Here is a 15,144-nt window from a genome sequence, read left to right as displayed (position 1 = left end):
GGAAAATAAATTCTACGCTGATTATATCCATCAGCGTAAACAAATTGTATGCATTGTGATACCGTGACCTGCTGGATTTCCGCGCCGGGGCTCTGGAATTGTACCACAACCGGTACAAATATGTGACTTTCTAGCGCTGAAATGTATGATCGATAATGTCAAACTATAGTTTACCGGACACGACATTATAAGATTCGTTTGTCTTCACGTCTTCTTCCATCCTAGAGATACTACAAAACAGTTTTATTTCTTTACTTTCTTTGGAGCAAATGTCTATTGGAAAGTACTTCTTACTTCTACCAGCCGAAAGCCGGAATGGCTCTTGCCGTATCAAGAATTTCTCTCCTCTTCCTCTGTACTCGCTCCTGGTCTACACGTCGCCAATTCGTTGAGGGTCTCAATACACGCAAGTCGGCTTCAACCTGGTCGATTCAGCTAGTACGTTGGGCCCCTCTATTCCTGATGCCGGTGGGCGGGGTACTATAAAAGGACGCATTTAACTGCACAGTCGTCGGGCATCCTTAGTTGTCAGTGTCAGTATTTCACTGCAACAAAACGCAGAAGAAGGACCAATTTCCTCTCGAAAATGGATGTCAGTTATGGACTTGAAGTAGCTTTATATTCCATTACTTACATCATGGTTTCACAGCCTTATTCTGTATTCAGACGGATCTCAATTTCCATCAACTTCTTTTAAACGAGTTGTTCTCTTAAAATTTTCCGGAAAAATAGATGACTTCCAGTTCCAATGGTTCAAACATGGTTTTCATTCACAAACCGGGCTTATTTACCGAGTTCAAAATTTCATAAAATTATGGTTTGCGAAAATCTATACCTATAAAAAATAATTTCTGTCTGTCGGTCTGTCTGTCTGTCTGTCCGTATGTTCCTTATAGAATCGAAAACTACTGAACCGATCGCCGTGAAAATTTGCAAGTAGAAATTTTTGGGGCCAGGAAAGGTTTTAGTGATGGTTAGAGACCCCTCCCCCAACTAAGAGGGGGGGCTCCCATCCAAATGACACACATATTTCTGCATAACTCGAGAACTAATCAAGCAAATAGAGAAAAAGACAACAATGGTGACAAGAATTTATTCTATGGTAAATTGGGACCCCTCCCCTCTTTAAAAGGGGATTTATGACTCCTCTCCACTTTAAGAGGGGGGACTCCATACAAATGAAATACAAATTTCCTCATAAGTCGAGAACAAATCAAGCAAATGGAACCAAATTTGGCATGTGAAAGTTTTCGAGGGCAAGAATATTTTTTATGGTGAATTAGGACCCCTCCCCACTTTAAAAGGGGGGGCTCCTGTACAAATGAAAAACAAATTTCCTCATAACTCGAGAACTAATCGAGCAAATGGAACCAAATTGGGCATGTGGGTGTTTTTGGAGAAAAAATTATTTTCTATGATGAATTGGGACCCCTCCTCACTTTAGGAGGGGGGCTCCTATACAAATGAAATACAAATTTCCTCATAACTCGAGAACTAATCAAGCAAATGGAACAAAATTTGGCATGTAACTTTAAGAGGGGGGCTCCTATACAAACGAAATACAAATTTCCGCATGACTCGAGAACTAATCAAACAAATGGAACCAAATTTGGCATGTAGGTGTTTTTGGAGGCAAGAATTTTTTCTATGACGAATTAGGACCCCTCCCCACTTTAAGAGGGGGGCTCCTATACAAATGAAATACAAATTTCCTCATAACTCGAGAACTAATTAAGCAAATAGAACCAAATTTGGCATGTGGAGGTTTTTGGAGGCAAAAATATTTTCTATGGTGAATTAGGACCCATCCCCACTTTAAGAGGGGGGGCTCCAATACAAACGAAATACAAATTTCCTAATAACTCGAGAACTAATCAAGCAAATGGAACCAAATTTGGCATGTGGAGGTTTTTGGAGACAAAAATATTTTCTATGGTGAATTAGGACCCCTCCCCACTTTAAGAGGGGGGGGCTCTTGCACAGATGAAAAACAAATTTCCTCATAACTCGAGAACTAACCAAGCTAATGGAACCAAATTTGGCATGTGGGTGTTTTTGGAGACAAAAATTTTTTCTATGATGAATTGGGACCCCTCCCCACTTTAGGAGGGGGGGCTCCTATACAAATAAAATACAAATTTCCTCATAACTCGAGAATTAATCAAGCAAATGGAACCAAATTTGGCATGTAAAAGTTTTCGAGGGCAAGAATATTTTCTATGGTGAATTAGGACCCCTTCTCACTTTAAGAGGGGGGACTTCTGTACAAACGAAATCCAAATTTCCTCATAACTCGAGAACTAATCAAGCAAATGGAACCAAATCTGGCATATAGGTGTTTTTGGAGGCAAGAATATTTTCTATGATGAATTATTACCTATCCCCACTTTAGGAGGAGGGGTTCCTATACAAATGAAGTCCAAATTTCCTCTTAACTCGAGAGCTAATCAAGCAAATAGAACCAAATTTGGCATGTGGAGGTTTTCGGAGGCAAGAATATTTTCTATGGTGAATTAGGACCCCTCCCCACTTTAAGAGGGGGGGTCCTGTACAAATGAAAAACAAATTTCCTCATAACTCGAGAACTAATCAAGCAAATAGATCCAAATTTGTCATGTGGGTGTTTTTGGAGACAAAATTTTTTTCTATGACGAATAGGGACCCCTCCCCACTTTAGGAGGGGGGCTCCTATAGAAATGAAATACAAATTTCCTCATAACTCGAGAATTCAATCAATCAAATGGAACCAAATTTGGCATGTGAAGGTTTTCGAGGCCAAGAATATTTTCTATGGTGAATTGGGACCCCTCCCCACTTTAAGAGGGGGGACTCCTGTACAAACGAAATCCAAATTTCCTCATAACTCGAGAACTAATCAAGCAAATGGAACCAAATCTGGCATATAGGTGTTTTTGGAGGCAAGAATATTTTCTATGATGAATTATTACCTATCCCCACTTTAGGAGGAGGGGTTCCTATACAAATGAAGTACAAATTTCCTCTTAACTCGAGAGCTAATCAAGCAAATAGAACCAAATTTGGCATGTGGAGGTTTTCGGAGGCAAGAATATTTTCTATGGTGAGTTAGGACCCCTCCCCACTTTAAGAGGGGGGGCTCCTGTACAAATGAAAAACAAATTTCCTCATAACTCGAGAACTAATCAAGCAAATAGATCCAAATTTGTCATGTGGGTGTTTTTGGAGACAAAATTTTTTTCTATGACGAATTGGGACTCCTCCCCACTTTAGGAGGGGGGCTCCTATAGAAATGAAATACAAATTTCCTTATAACTCGAGAATTAATCAATCAAATGGAACCAAATTTGACATGTGGGAGATTTTGGAGTCTTGAATTTATTTTATGGTAGTTAGAGACCTCTCACCCCTGTGGTAGGGGGATATGAACTCTCAAACAAATAAAACAGAAATTGCGAAACTCAAAAGCTAATCGAACTCGAGAAATTCGAGAATCTTCCATAAAACATTAGGCATTAACAAGACCACAAAAACTGTCTATAGTAACACTAGATCATTCAGGACGAGACGGCCGCGAGTGTTGCCGGCGACCCGCCGTCGAAGAAATCACTACTGTCTACGTTTATTTGTTTTCCTAGGTCCACCTGGGTTTCCTGGAACGAGCGACAGCGAGTAAGGAGAGGATAGCGAAATGGTACTTTCCACAAAAAAAATTTCCGTGAAATGATACATTCCGCTTAATGCTTATTGGTTACCTGGGATGCTTTCATAGTTACGTAACTGCCAAAATGAATCATCTAAGGTTGAACTCCTCAGAAACTTGCAAAACTCGAGATTGTGGCAAAGATCATCCGAGATTCATGATTTATGTACAACGCAGGTTAGTTTGTGGCAATACGAAGTTTGTCGGGTCAGCTAGTTGCCTATAATAATAAAAAAAATCAACCGAATAACTGATTTATAAAAACTGTTTTTGACTAAAACCATAGTCATCGCTGCGTATACTACTTTCCCCATTTTCACAATTGTTTAGATAAAATAAAAAACAAACCGATACAATAAACAAACATTTACGTCAAAACTATTAACTCGCCTACTTGAATTGATACGGCTAACAAAGAAACCTGCGATAAAATTAGCGAAGACTCGCAGCGCAGGTGCGAAAGCGCTGTTACGCGTCCCCGAGCTATAAACAACCCGATCGAGCAGCTTCTAATCTGAGCAATAAATTTACATGTTTGATTTACATCAGAAAAATGACACCAGCGAGCAAAATCTATGTGAAATGAAGACTCAAATTCAAACGATTCAAACAAACCCCTTTTCCAGTCGAGCCTCATATTATCTCATCATCTGGGGGTCAAAGCCACCAGAAGCCGAAAAACATCCCCGAGCATTTGTGCCTATTTAGAGCGATTAAGTAATGCTAGCTGGCTGGCTGGCTAGCTGGCTGACCATGACTTAGACCGCTGCTGTGGTACTACTCTAGGATGGGAAATTCCGTCCACGACAGAAATACCCAAAACATTTTTGTTTGGATGAAGCATAGCATGGGCTTAAGATAGCCCGGCCCGTATACGGCCGGATTAACTGTGCTAGCTTATCTCTCGTACCGTACATACACTAGCATTAGACGAGTCTTAACCCGGCAACAGCAGTATAGGTCACTGATACCCTATTTTTCTCTGTGTCTCTTGTTCTCTTACAGGTTTGCAGCGACCTTGGTATCGTGTGCGAAACGGATTATTTCGGACTGATCCCGGTTCGTGATGGGGACAGCGTCGATGTGGACGAATGCAGTGCGCGGCAGTGGGTCAATCTGCGCAATCCGCTCAGTATACATGCGAACGATCGGAACCATCCGATTCAGCTTTCGTTGCGGGTCAAGTTTTGGGTACCTGCCCATCTGATCCTGCAGGACAGCGTTCGGTTGTTGTTTTACATGCAGGCACGGCAGGAGCTGCTCGACCAGCACATCAGCCCGTCCAGCTGGTCGAATGCAGCGTATATTTCCGCACTGCTGCTGCAAGCCGACGGATACAAGTATGATCCGGCCAAAGTGGTCGTGAATCTATCCGTGGGTGCAATCGAACGCCGTCAGTCACGGCGTCCCTCCAAGCGAAAGTGTTCGGAAGCGGACGTGAAACGAGGAAGCATTTCTCCAGTGGGAACAACATCCGAAGAGGAGCGAACCGAGGAAACGAAACCAAAGAACCTTTACCAGAGCTATATTGTAATGCCAACGTTTGCGGATACTGCACCGGAACCGATGCCGGAAAACTTCATCGAAACGATCGCTAAGGAGCACGAAACTCTAACCAAAATTAAGATGACCCCCAGTTCGGCACAGTACTGGCTACTGGAGGAAATATCCTCGCTCAACGGATACGGCGAGGAAGTGTTCGAAGGGATTACCATCAGTGAGCCGCCCGTCCGGTGCAAGATCGGTGTCAGTCCACACGGTTTATCAATCTCAAAAAAGGAACAAACCTATAGGTAAGTTCTGTCTGTAAAGTTAACGATATCGAAATACTAAATCCACTTTTTTTCTTTCTTCTCCATAGCAATGTTCCATTCACGGCAATAAAAGCCGCCAAATCGGTCCGGAAATCGCTTCGGCTCACCTACGTAAACGAGGAGCACGAGGAAATAAGCGTCGAGCTGAAGCTGCCAAACAAATGGACGGCAGCCTCGCTGTACCGGTCCATCATAGAGAAGCACGAATTCTACTCGTGCGAAACGGTTCGACCGGTCGTTACCACTCAGTTTATTCGTGATCTCAAGGGAACCATTGCGTCGATGTTCAACGAGGACACCGAGCTCGGCAAACGGTACGTGTTCGATATCCGACGAACGTGCCGCGAGGTGTACGACAACTCGAGACGCATTCTGCACGCCCGTGGTATCGAAATCAATAACGTCCAGAAGCATAGTCCCCAGGTGCAGGCGGAACAGCTCGAACAGAGGCTTGCCGCGGAAGCCGAAGAGAACTCGAAGCTAGACCGGCTGGTCGAGGAACGAATCGTCGAGGCAGTGACCTGTGTTATCTGTGCCGATAACGTCATGGACACCATGTTTTTACCCTGTGGACACATCACCGCATGTCGACAGTGTGCCGAACAGTAAGTTTTATCCGTTTTTATACGCAAAAGATTAAAATATAAACGGTTTTTCTATTATTTTTTGTTCACAGGTGCGACCGCTGTCCTTTGTGCCGAGCGGACATCGAGAGTGTCAACAAAGCATTTCTTCCGCCGGTGCTCCGAACCAAACGTCAAACCGTTCCAGCACCGTAAAAGCAAGTGGCGGTCCCACGATAAAATCACATTACCAGTAGCTTTTAAGGCCCATTTACGTATCTGAACTTTCTAGGTCTCTCTATAGACACCAGATCATGGCGAGAGACAGAAGCAACTTCTTAATAAGCAGATTATTTTTGCTTAGTATCATTTGCTGTACCACTGAAAATTGAATAATCGGAGACGAACACTGTTACTGCAAGTTGAATGTCCAAGGTGCAACTGCAGGTGTTGTTGCACTGTAATGAATCCAATGTTTTTCATTGTTAGTTACAGTCAAAAAAAAAATACAAACAGCTAAAAGTGCTAAAAGTGATATTTACCTTATGTTAATGTATTTTGCGTTACGCCTTTCAAGGCAAGGCAAGCATAAACCAATAATATTAAGAGAAAAAAAACTGAAATATCAGTAATACCTACAATAGTCAAGTATCAATGCAAATTATTATAATCGATGTAGTAAGTTAGATTAGAACTGAAGCGACCACAGGCTTGGAAGCAGAATCCGAATAGGGTAATGTTAACGACACGACAGGAGTATTTTTCGTTTAGTATTGTTTTTTTTTATTTTAATTTGCCACGTTCTATCATAAGACCTTGTCGAGTGATGTCTATCTGTGTAAGATAATGCGATAGTCAAACCAAACACGCAGTGTAAAACAATTTTAATTTGTTGTTATTAAACAATAACTATTCGCTTTAACAAGTTGATTTAATTTTTGATCCGAAATTTGAAATTTACTATGCGATAGTACGGCTTAAAATTGAAGCCAAAAAGTTTCTTCCTTTGCAGAAATGTATGCTTTTCATACTCACCCATGGATATGGAACTGAAACTGAATTGACGGATAGTAATAATGAAGTCTTAATGAATAATAAAATACGTAAAGCGCCTTCATTTCACTTGCAAATCGTATCACACCGAGTGCTGGTAGAGCAATCCGATCGACTGAACTAACGTCCCGCTAGGAAAGTGCACAGATCAGTATTCTGGTCACATCATCAACTATCGCTCGCGCGAAATGATGCGCCAGCGTGTGATTGGTTGGCAACCGATCAACGCAAGGATGTGCAAGTTGAGGATTAAGGGACGTTTCTTTAATTACAGTATCATCAATGTGCACTGCCCTCACGAAGGGAGACCCGATGACGAGAAGGAGGCGTTCTATGCAGCTGGAGCAGCTACGAGACACCGGAGTTGCCCAGGAATACGCGCGGCAGCTGGAAGCAGCGCTACCAACGGAAGAGCAACTTGGTATAGCACCTCTTGAAGATGGTTGGAAAGGCATTAAGACCGCCATCGGTAGTACTGCTCTAGCGGCACTAGGTACAATGAATCCGAACCGAAAAAACGATTGGTTCGACGGCGAATGCGAGCAATTAGTGCAGGAGAAGAATGCAGCACGTGCGAGAATGCTGCAACACCGTACGACTAGGTCGAATTAGGAGCGATATAAACAAGCACGGAACAGGCAAAACTCAGTCTTCCGGAGGAAAAAGCGCCAACAGGAAGAACGAGATCGCGAGGCGATAAAAGAACTGTACCGTGCTAACGATAAACGGAAGTTCCACGAGAAGGTAAACCGTTCGCGCAAAGGCTTTGTGCCGCAGGCCGATATGTGTCGGGACTCAGACGGTAATCTTCTCACGAACGAAGGTGAGGTGATTGAGAGGTGGAAGCAGGATTATGGCGAGCACCTTAACAGCGATGTAGCTGAACGTGAAGGTGGCGATATGGCAATAGATCTTGGAGCACGTGCAGAAGGCGACAGAATACCAGCCCCCGACTAACAGGAGGTAGCAGAGAAGATCGGCTGAAGAACTATAAAACGGCTGGGGCTGATCAGCTACCCGGCGAGCTGCGGAAATCCGGTGGTGACGCACTGGCTAGAGCGCTATACTGGGTCATTGTCAAGATTTGGGAGGAGGAGCTACTACCGGAGGAGTGGACTGAATCTCGAATCTCGAAGAGGGTTACGGCAAGGTGATAATCTTTCATGTTTGCTGTTCAACGTCGCTTTGGAGGGTGTGATAAGAAGAGCGGGGATAGACACGAGTGGCACGATATTCACGAAGTCCGTCCAGCTTCTTGGTTTCGCTGACGACGTTGACATCATTACACGTACCTTTGAGAAGATGGCGGAAACGTACATCGGACTGAAGGCTGAAGCCAAACGGATTGGACTTGTCATTAATGTATCGAAAACAAAATACATGAAAGGAAGAGGTTCTAGAGAAGTGAATGCTGACCTCCCTCACCGGATTCATTTAGACGATGATGAAATCGAGGTGGTAGAAGAGTTCCTGTATCTTGGCTCACTGGTTACCGCAGACAACGACACCAGCAGAGAAATGCAAAGACGCATTATGGCAGGAAATCGTGCCTACTTTGGACTCCGTAGGACGCTGCCATCGAACAAAATTCGCCACCGCACAAAGTTAACAATCTACAAGACGCTGATTAGACCGGTAGTCCTTTACGGCCATGAGACATGGACTATGCTCGTGGAGGACCAACGCGCCCTTAGTGTTTTCGAACGGAAGGTGTTGCGCACCATCTACGGCGGAGTGCAGATGGAAGACGGAACGTGGAGGAGGCGAATGAGCCATGAATTGCATCAGCTGCTTAGGGAACCACCCATCGCTCACACTGCAAAAATCGGTCGCCTGCGATGGGCTGGGCATGTCGTGAGGATGTCGGACGACTGCCCGGTTAAAAAAGTTCTCAATAACGATCCGACTGGAACGAGACGACGGGGCGCGCAGCGAGCAAGATGGATCGATCAAGTGGAAGGCGACCTGCGGACCCTACGCAGACTACGTGGCTGGCGAATTGCGGCCATGGACCGAGAGGAATGGAGACGACTTCTTCGTACAGCAGAGGAAACCACGGCCTGGAGCTGATTAAGTAAGTTAGTAGGATTGTAGAAGATAGGAAATTTGCTCAGCAATGGATCATTTTAGATGGACACTAAGCGCCACGTGCCATATTTGGAGTAAACTTTAAGCCTGATACAGATTACACGTCACAATTTCTTTCCATTCCGTTGTTGTTGGCGATTAACCCTCTAACGGGTAAGACCGTCTAGAGACGGCCTTCGCTTTTGGAGCTCCAGAGCCGCATACAAAATTTGTTTTTAATTGGCAATATGCAAAATGTGTCCAAAACAGATTTCTGGACAGTTTGATACTAATATCATAACATTCTGACCATGCATTCAAAAGTTATCATTTTTCAAAAACTAAAATTCCGAAAAATTCTGAAAATAATTAATGCGCGAATATTCCCTTTTTTACTTTTGAACGAAAAGGACATCTAGAATAAAATGATTGACCTAAACAATTTTTCTATGAGGAAATCTCATGCATTATTTTAATTTTGTAATATATCTGAATTGAAAAAATATCTGGGAGTGTTAGACATGAAAAAAGAAAAGGAGAAATTGGACTTTTTCTTACCTGGCGCTCCTCCAGATAATTATTTTTGCATGAAAATCAGAACGTAAGGTTTTTTTGTGTGTACTTTCATGATAAAATAGTCATTAGCTTGATCGCATCGTTTTTACGGTGTTGCCCGTTAGAGGGTTAATCTGAATCGGCCTTTTTGGGTGGAGTAATCAGGTTGAAATGCTGTTTGATAGTCGTTCACAGTAGACGTTCGTCGAGTATGTTGGACAGAACATGTCTAAGCTGGAGTCATCTGTGGGATTTTTCATCCTTTTCATTGGATCATATACCGTTCACATGAAATTAAGGTGTAACTTTTTTGGTTTTACACGTTTAATCAAAGGGTAACTTTTATGAAATGTCATTCTATTTGAAATTCACGTGGCTTTCACGATGAGTTGATGTGAATATCAGATCATGCTTCAATTGTTTTGAAATATCAGATCATCTCACAGTGTTTTACCCATGGTTTTATTACCATTAAATATGATTCAGGTGTTATTCCAATGGAACTGTAGTGATTAGCACCAGAAGAATTGCCTTACGATGAAACATTTCAAAATACTGGCATCTGTTTATGTTGTCATATAAAATCCTTCTATTTACTTAATAAACAATCAGGAAATAAATTTAATTTTTTATAACCGTAGAAGAGCGTAATGAAACAAAAGTGTTTATAATATCCAAACAGAATCGGACAAGTTGTGAAGGGGAGAGTATAAAAAACTACAAGGTATACAGCCCTAAGGGTTGTACGAATGGGTGACGTATAGGACTATATCAGATCATAAGATCAAAGACTAATGTAAACTGCATTTCTGGCACATGTATGTTTAAAGAATCTGAGTGTTTTACTAGTTTACTTAGCTTACCGCTTACTGTTACATAGCAGAAAATATGGCACATACGCAAAGATTTCTCGCGTCACTTTTGATTTCGTCCAATGTAACAATTCCACCATATTGAGAAAAACGAGATCGAAGTTCTTCGAATTGAATTTTAAATTGTTTCAAAATGAAATAATTTTCAGTCATTCACTCAACGTGGTTGATGAATAATAACATTCAATATTTAACGGAGATTTTAAAAATCTAATTAAAACTAAGCAGTTTTGGTTTATTATGGAAAAAGTTACATTGGACTGTTTACCATCTCATGCTGTACTTTGGACGGTTTGATTTTTCCAGGCTATTGCACATAAATTAAGCGAAATCACCGTAAAATACGTGCGTTGCCGTGCTACGCTATTTTCGAGGTTATTTTTCAATATTAGACCGCTTGTTTCACTTAAAATGCATAAATAATGCGAAAAAAAACTTTCACTTGCTAAACGTCCAATGTACAGATTGGGTTTGTTTTGATTTTTTTTGCACTTTGGACATCAGATGAGAACGACCGAAGTAACAGTCAGTCATTCGTAATTCGAATGTGCACATTGGACATTTTGATAATGCTAATTTTTTCACCTCAAAATAATTCTATTTGGGCAGGTGTTTTTGTATAACATAGAGTTTAAAAAGAGCAATAATTTGTTGTGATAAACCGGATTTGTTTACATTTGTTACATTGGACGAAATGAAAAGTGACGCGAGATTTCTGTTTTATTTGTATGAGAGTCCTTATCCTCCTACCACAGGGGTGAGGAGGGGTCTTAGACCATCATAAAATAAATTCATGCCTCCATAAACCTCCACATGCCAAATTTGGATCCATTTGTTTGATTAGTTCTCGAGTTATGAGGAAATTTGTATTTCATATGTATGGGAGCCCCCCCTCTTAGAAGGGGAACGGATCTCAGTACACCATAGAAAAAAATTCTACCTTTTAAAACCCCCACATGCCAAATTTTGTTCCATTTGATTGATTAGTTCTAGATTATGAGGAAATTTGTGTATTATTCGAATGAGAGCCCCCTCCCTTCCTAGACAGAGGGGTCTCAATTCACCATAGAAAAAATTCTTGCCTTCTGAAACCCCACATGCTAATTTTGGTTGCATTTGCTTGATTAGTTCTCGAGTTTTGAGGAAATTTGTGTTTCATTTGTATAGGAGCCCCCCCCCCCCTCTTACACCGTCCATAAAAGTGCTCTGTCGCCCCTCCGTAAAATTGCTGATCATTTTATCTTTCCAACGATATATTGTCAATTGCAAGGAAAATTGTACCATCCAAAATGCGACATCGCTCATAAAAGTGCTATTTTGCATTAAATCGTTTCGGTATCTTCGGCGCACTTATTACTTGGAATATAATGAAAAAGTGCGCCAAAAATACCGAAACGATTTAATGCAAAATAGCACTTTTATGAGAGATATCGCACTTTGGATGGTACAATTTTCCTTGCAATCAGCAATATAAATTGTTCTGTTTCGTTCAGTAGTTTAGTAGTTATTAGCATTTGAAATCTTTCATTCCAACGCTACACTTCTATTTTCGTTTTCACAAAGTGCTACCCAGTCCCAGATAGTAAACAAAGACGTAGTCCTACGTCAAAATTAGGTAAGGGAGGCTCATTAAAGCAACATTCAATTAAATATGTGTAGCGTTCTTCTTGACTCAAGCTGGGAGATCCGCTGGTCGTACCAAACTATAATGGGACATACAAACATGTTTGTTGTATAACATCTAATTAGGCGCACGTTACGCGGTAATCACTTAAGGCCCAGACACAATGCATACGGATTTTACTACGTTGCGGAAATTTGACAGAAAACCCATGTAAAAACTGTCAAATTGCCGCAACGTAGTAAAATTCGTATGCATTGTGTTTGGGGCTTTAATCAGTTATTCAACGGTTGAATATGCTACTATTCAACAAAAATGTTTGTTGGGATTACAACCGTACTCGAACCCACAAATTTAGACACAAATTGTGGCTCTTTATCTGTCTGGTTGTATAGCTAAACCACCCAAGAAGTCTACTCTAACTCGTTTTACTGACGGGACGATGAAACTGTCATGTTCTTATTTTTTGTTTTTATTTTTTGTCATGTTTTTTTTCTCCTTTTTCAGCATTAGTGCATACGAGCTTTTGAAGAAATTACCCAAAACTGGTCTAAAATGAAGCTACACTGAAATGAAAAACATAGACACACAAAATCCCCACGTATTTTCCACCGGAAAAATTACTTAACCTTCTCAGTAGTCATGTACCGGTTGGACTCGATTATCCGGGTGAAATTTTTTTTTTTTTGATATTTCTTTAACAGACCTCATACCTCTAGACAAGTAGAGGCGCTAGTGTGCCCATTGTGCCCCTGGGAAATCATCTTCAGCAAGCAGCCAGCACTTTCTGAGCTACAAGTGTTTACGTTTACCAAAAACAGCTGTTCGGTGCCGGTGTTTGCGGAATAGTGTAAATAGTATAACCGGATTCCTTTTATCAAACACTCGACTGTGCTTAAATTTAATTTCTATTTATTTCGAAATCGCTGAGGGTGCCGCGAGCAGCTACTGGTGTTGGAATAAGTACAGTCTGTGCCGCCCGCAGAGTTACCGTCTATCACGCCAAATAGGTCGCTAAAGCAGCAGTTATTTTCATTTAGGATATTTTCGTGCTAGTATTTACTACTTCGTGATTATGTTTACCACCGAGAAGTTGCCGAATATCAGTCAGTTTATTGGGTTGCGGTTAAATGAAAGTACGATCCAGCGCTCAATTGTGGAAAGTTTCACCAATTTTTTAATGATGGAAAAAACAGCGCATGAAGTTAGCGGTAGTCCACATTATTTTGTCGTATATTTGAAATTATGTATAAGCTAACCGGTAAAAATCTGCTGCAAATTGTGGTGCAGGACGTTATCGACTCGACAACTGAAAGCACTTGCAGTTTGTCCGCATCCATTCGGGACTAAATCCGTTTCGAACAGACTTATAAAACGATGCCGCCGGACCCGCTTACCGTTTAGATAATCAGCAGCCACGTCTGCAGCTGATTACGTAGTATTTCCGCACCATTTTTTGCAAGAAGAATCTTCAAGTGTGTTTAACCTACCAACGCTGTATGATTGTTATTGACCTGCACAAGTTAATTGTAAACAAGTTTGACATTTGTAGTACAGTACATAGCAAAACAGAACATAACCTGAAAATAACCAGCGATGCCAGCGCCAATACTTGTCTATGGACTATGAGGTCTGTTATTTCTTTATATAGAGCTGCAGTTAATGCCAGCGATGGTCATCGCCGGTCTAAAATTTATCAGCGGGCCCAAATCAGACTGTTGGCAGATGAGTGAAATCTCGTGCGACACGTGAAAAGGCCTAAATGTGCAGATGAGAGATTCTCTTCATGCCCCCTCTCTTACGCTCAGGAAATGACCGTGATATAAACGCAAAATTAAAATTTTATTTTTTTTTCTGTTTTGCGGCTCGAAAAAAATAACTGTTTTGTAGCTTACTTTTTTACTTATTTTGGTTAGAAAACAATTAATTTGGTAAGTTTTCAAAATATAAAATTATTGCAATTAGTCATCCCTCCCGCTTTCACCTTTGGTGGGGCGATTCAACTGTCAAGATAACTGGAACTGCAGTTTGAGGATTTTTCTTGCAAACTGCAATAAACACCAATAAATATATGTTTTTCATTTAGTGTGTTTTTGACATTTAGAAACGCCAATCTGACAGTACAACCAACCGACGTTAACTTCAGACTGGTCTAATTTGCACTCCAACGCACACTTTCAACTTGCATGATTCCGTCACGACACGGCTAAAAGTCAAACGCCAGTGCAGAGGAAACCAAATAGCGAAGAAGTTAGTGGTGGAACATCGTCGTAATTCGTAATCGCTATAGTTCGCCTATACTTCGTCGTCGTGTGTGCGCTTTTGTAATAACCAACCAACCAACCTTTTTTTTTGGACCGTGTGTGTCCCGAAAGAGCCTCGCTGTATCGCCGTAACGGAAGAGGACGCTCGACAATACGGTGCTTCTGGCTTTCGACGGACGTATCCGGCGTTGCTAGGCGCTTCCGGTGCGACGGAAGGGACCCGATTCGTGGCATGGAAATCGCAGCGAATCCCGGGGAAAATTGAATGTCTAAAATGGACGCAACGTCGTAGTAGAGCGAGGAGAGGTTTTTTTTTGCTCGTATTCCCGTAGGTGCAAGTGAAACGGCCAAACCAGGCAGGCCAGCAGTGGCCGAACGGCGGTGGCGTGAGTGAGAAGGTAGGTATACGGATGGATTGGCCTTGCCAGCGTTGAAAGAGATTTCGAAGGCTGCTCGCACTTACAGGAAATCTCGTGCCGAACTGTCAACGCGTGAGTGTTGACAAAAGCAAAAATACTTCCCTTTCTTTTTTTCTCACGCAAAACCCTGAACAATATCAGCAACGCTGGCAAGGCCAATAGGGTTTGGTTTTTAGTTGTGCAGTGGAATGGGCATTGTTGAGGAAGAGTGACAAAGGGAAGCAGAAAATAGCAGTG

The 15,144-nt window shown here is 41.8% G+C and overlaps 2 protein-coding genes across 3 annotated transcripts in view; both read left to right on the top strand.

Annotated features, from left to right (window-relative positions):
* Positions 1-6,932, top strand: part of LOC128741853 (E3 ubiquitin-protein ligase MYLIP-A) — a 29,766-nt gene extending 22,834 nt beyond the window's left edge. Inside the window, exons 2-4 of the mRNA XM_053837953.1 lie at positions 4,685-5,472; positions 5,541-6,098; positions 6,170-6,932. Coding sequence (XP_053693928.1) covers positions 4,685-5,472; positions 5,541-6,098; positions 6,170-6,272 — 1,449 coding nt within the window. The 3' untranslated portion in view covers positions 6,273-6,932. The remainder of the gene's footprint in view (positions 1-4,684; positions 5,473-5,540; positions 6,099-6,169) is intronic.
* A 7,548-nt stretch (positions 6,933-14,480) lies between these two features.
* The window catches only part of LOC128744432 (uncharacterized), a 185,777-nt gene continuing 185,113 nt past the window's right edge, over positions 14,481-15,144 (top strand). For both annotated transcript variants that reach the window (XM_053841450.1, XM_053841449.1), the window contains exon 1: positions 14,481-14,886. The gene's annotated coding sequence lies outside the window, so the exon portion shown is untranslated. The remainder of the gene's footprint in view (positions 14,887-15,144) is intronic.

Source organism: Sabethes cyaneus, chromosome 3 (genome assembly GCF_943734655.1).
Source record: "Sabethes cyaneus chromosome 3, idSabCyanKW18_F2, whole genome shotgun sequence".
Classification (NCBI taxonomy): Eukaryota; Metazoa; Arthropoda; class Insecta; order Diptera; family Culicidae; genus Sabethes; species Sabethes cyaneus.
This window is presented reverse-complemented; position numbering and strand designations above follow the sequence as displayed.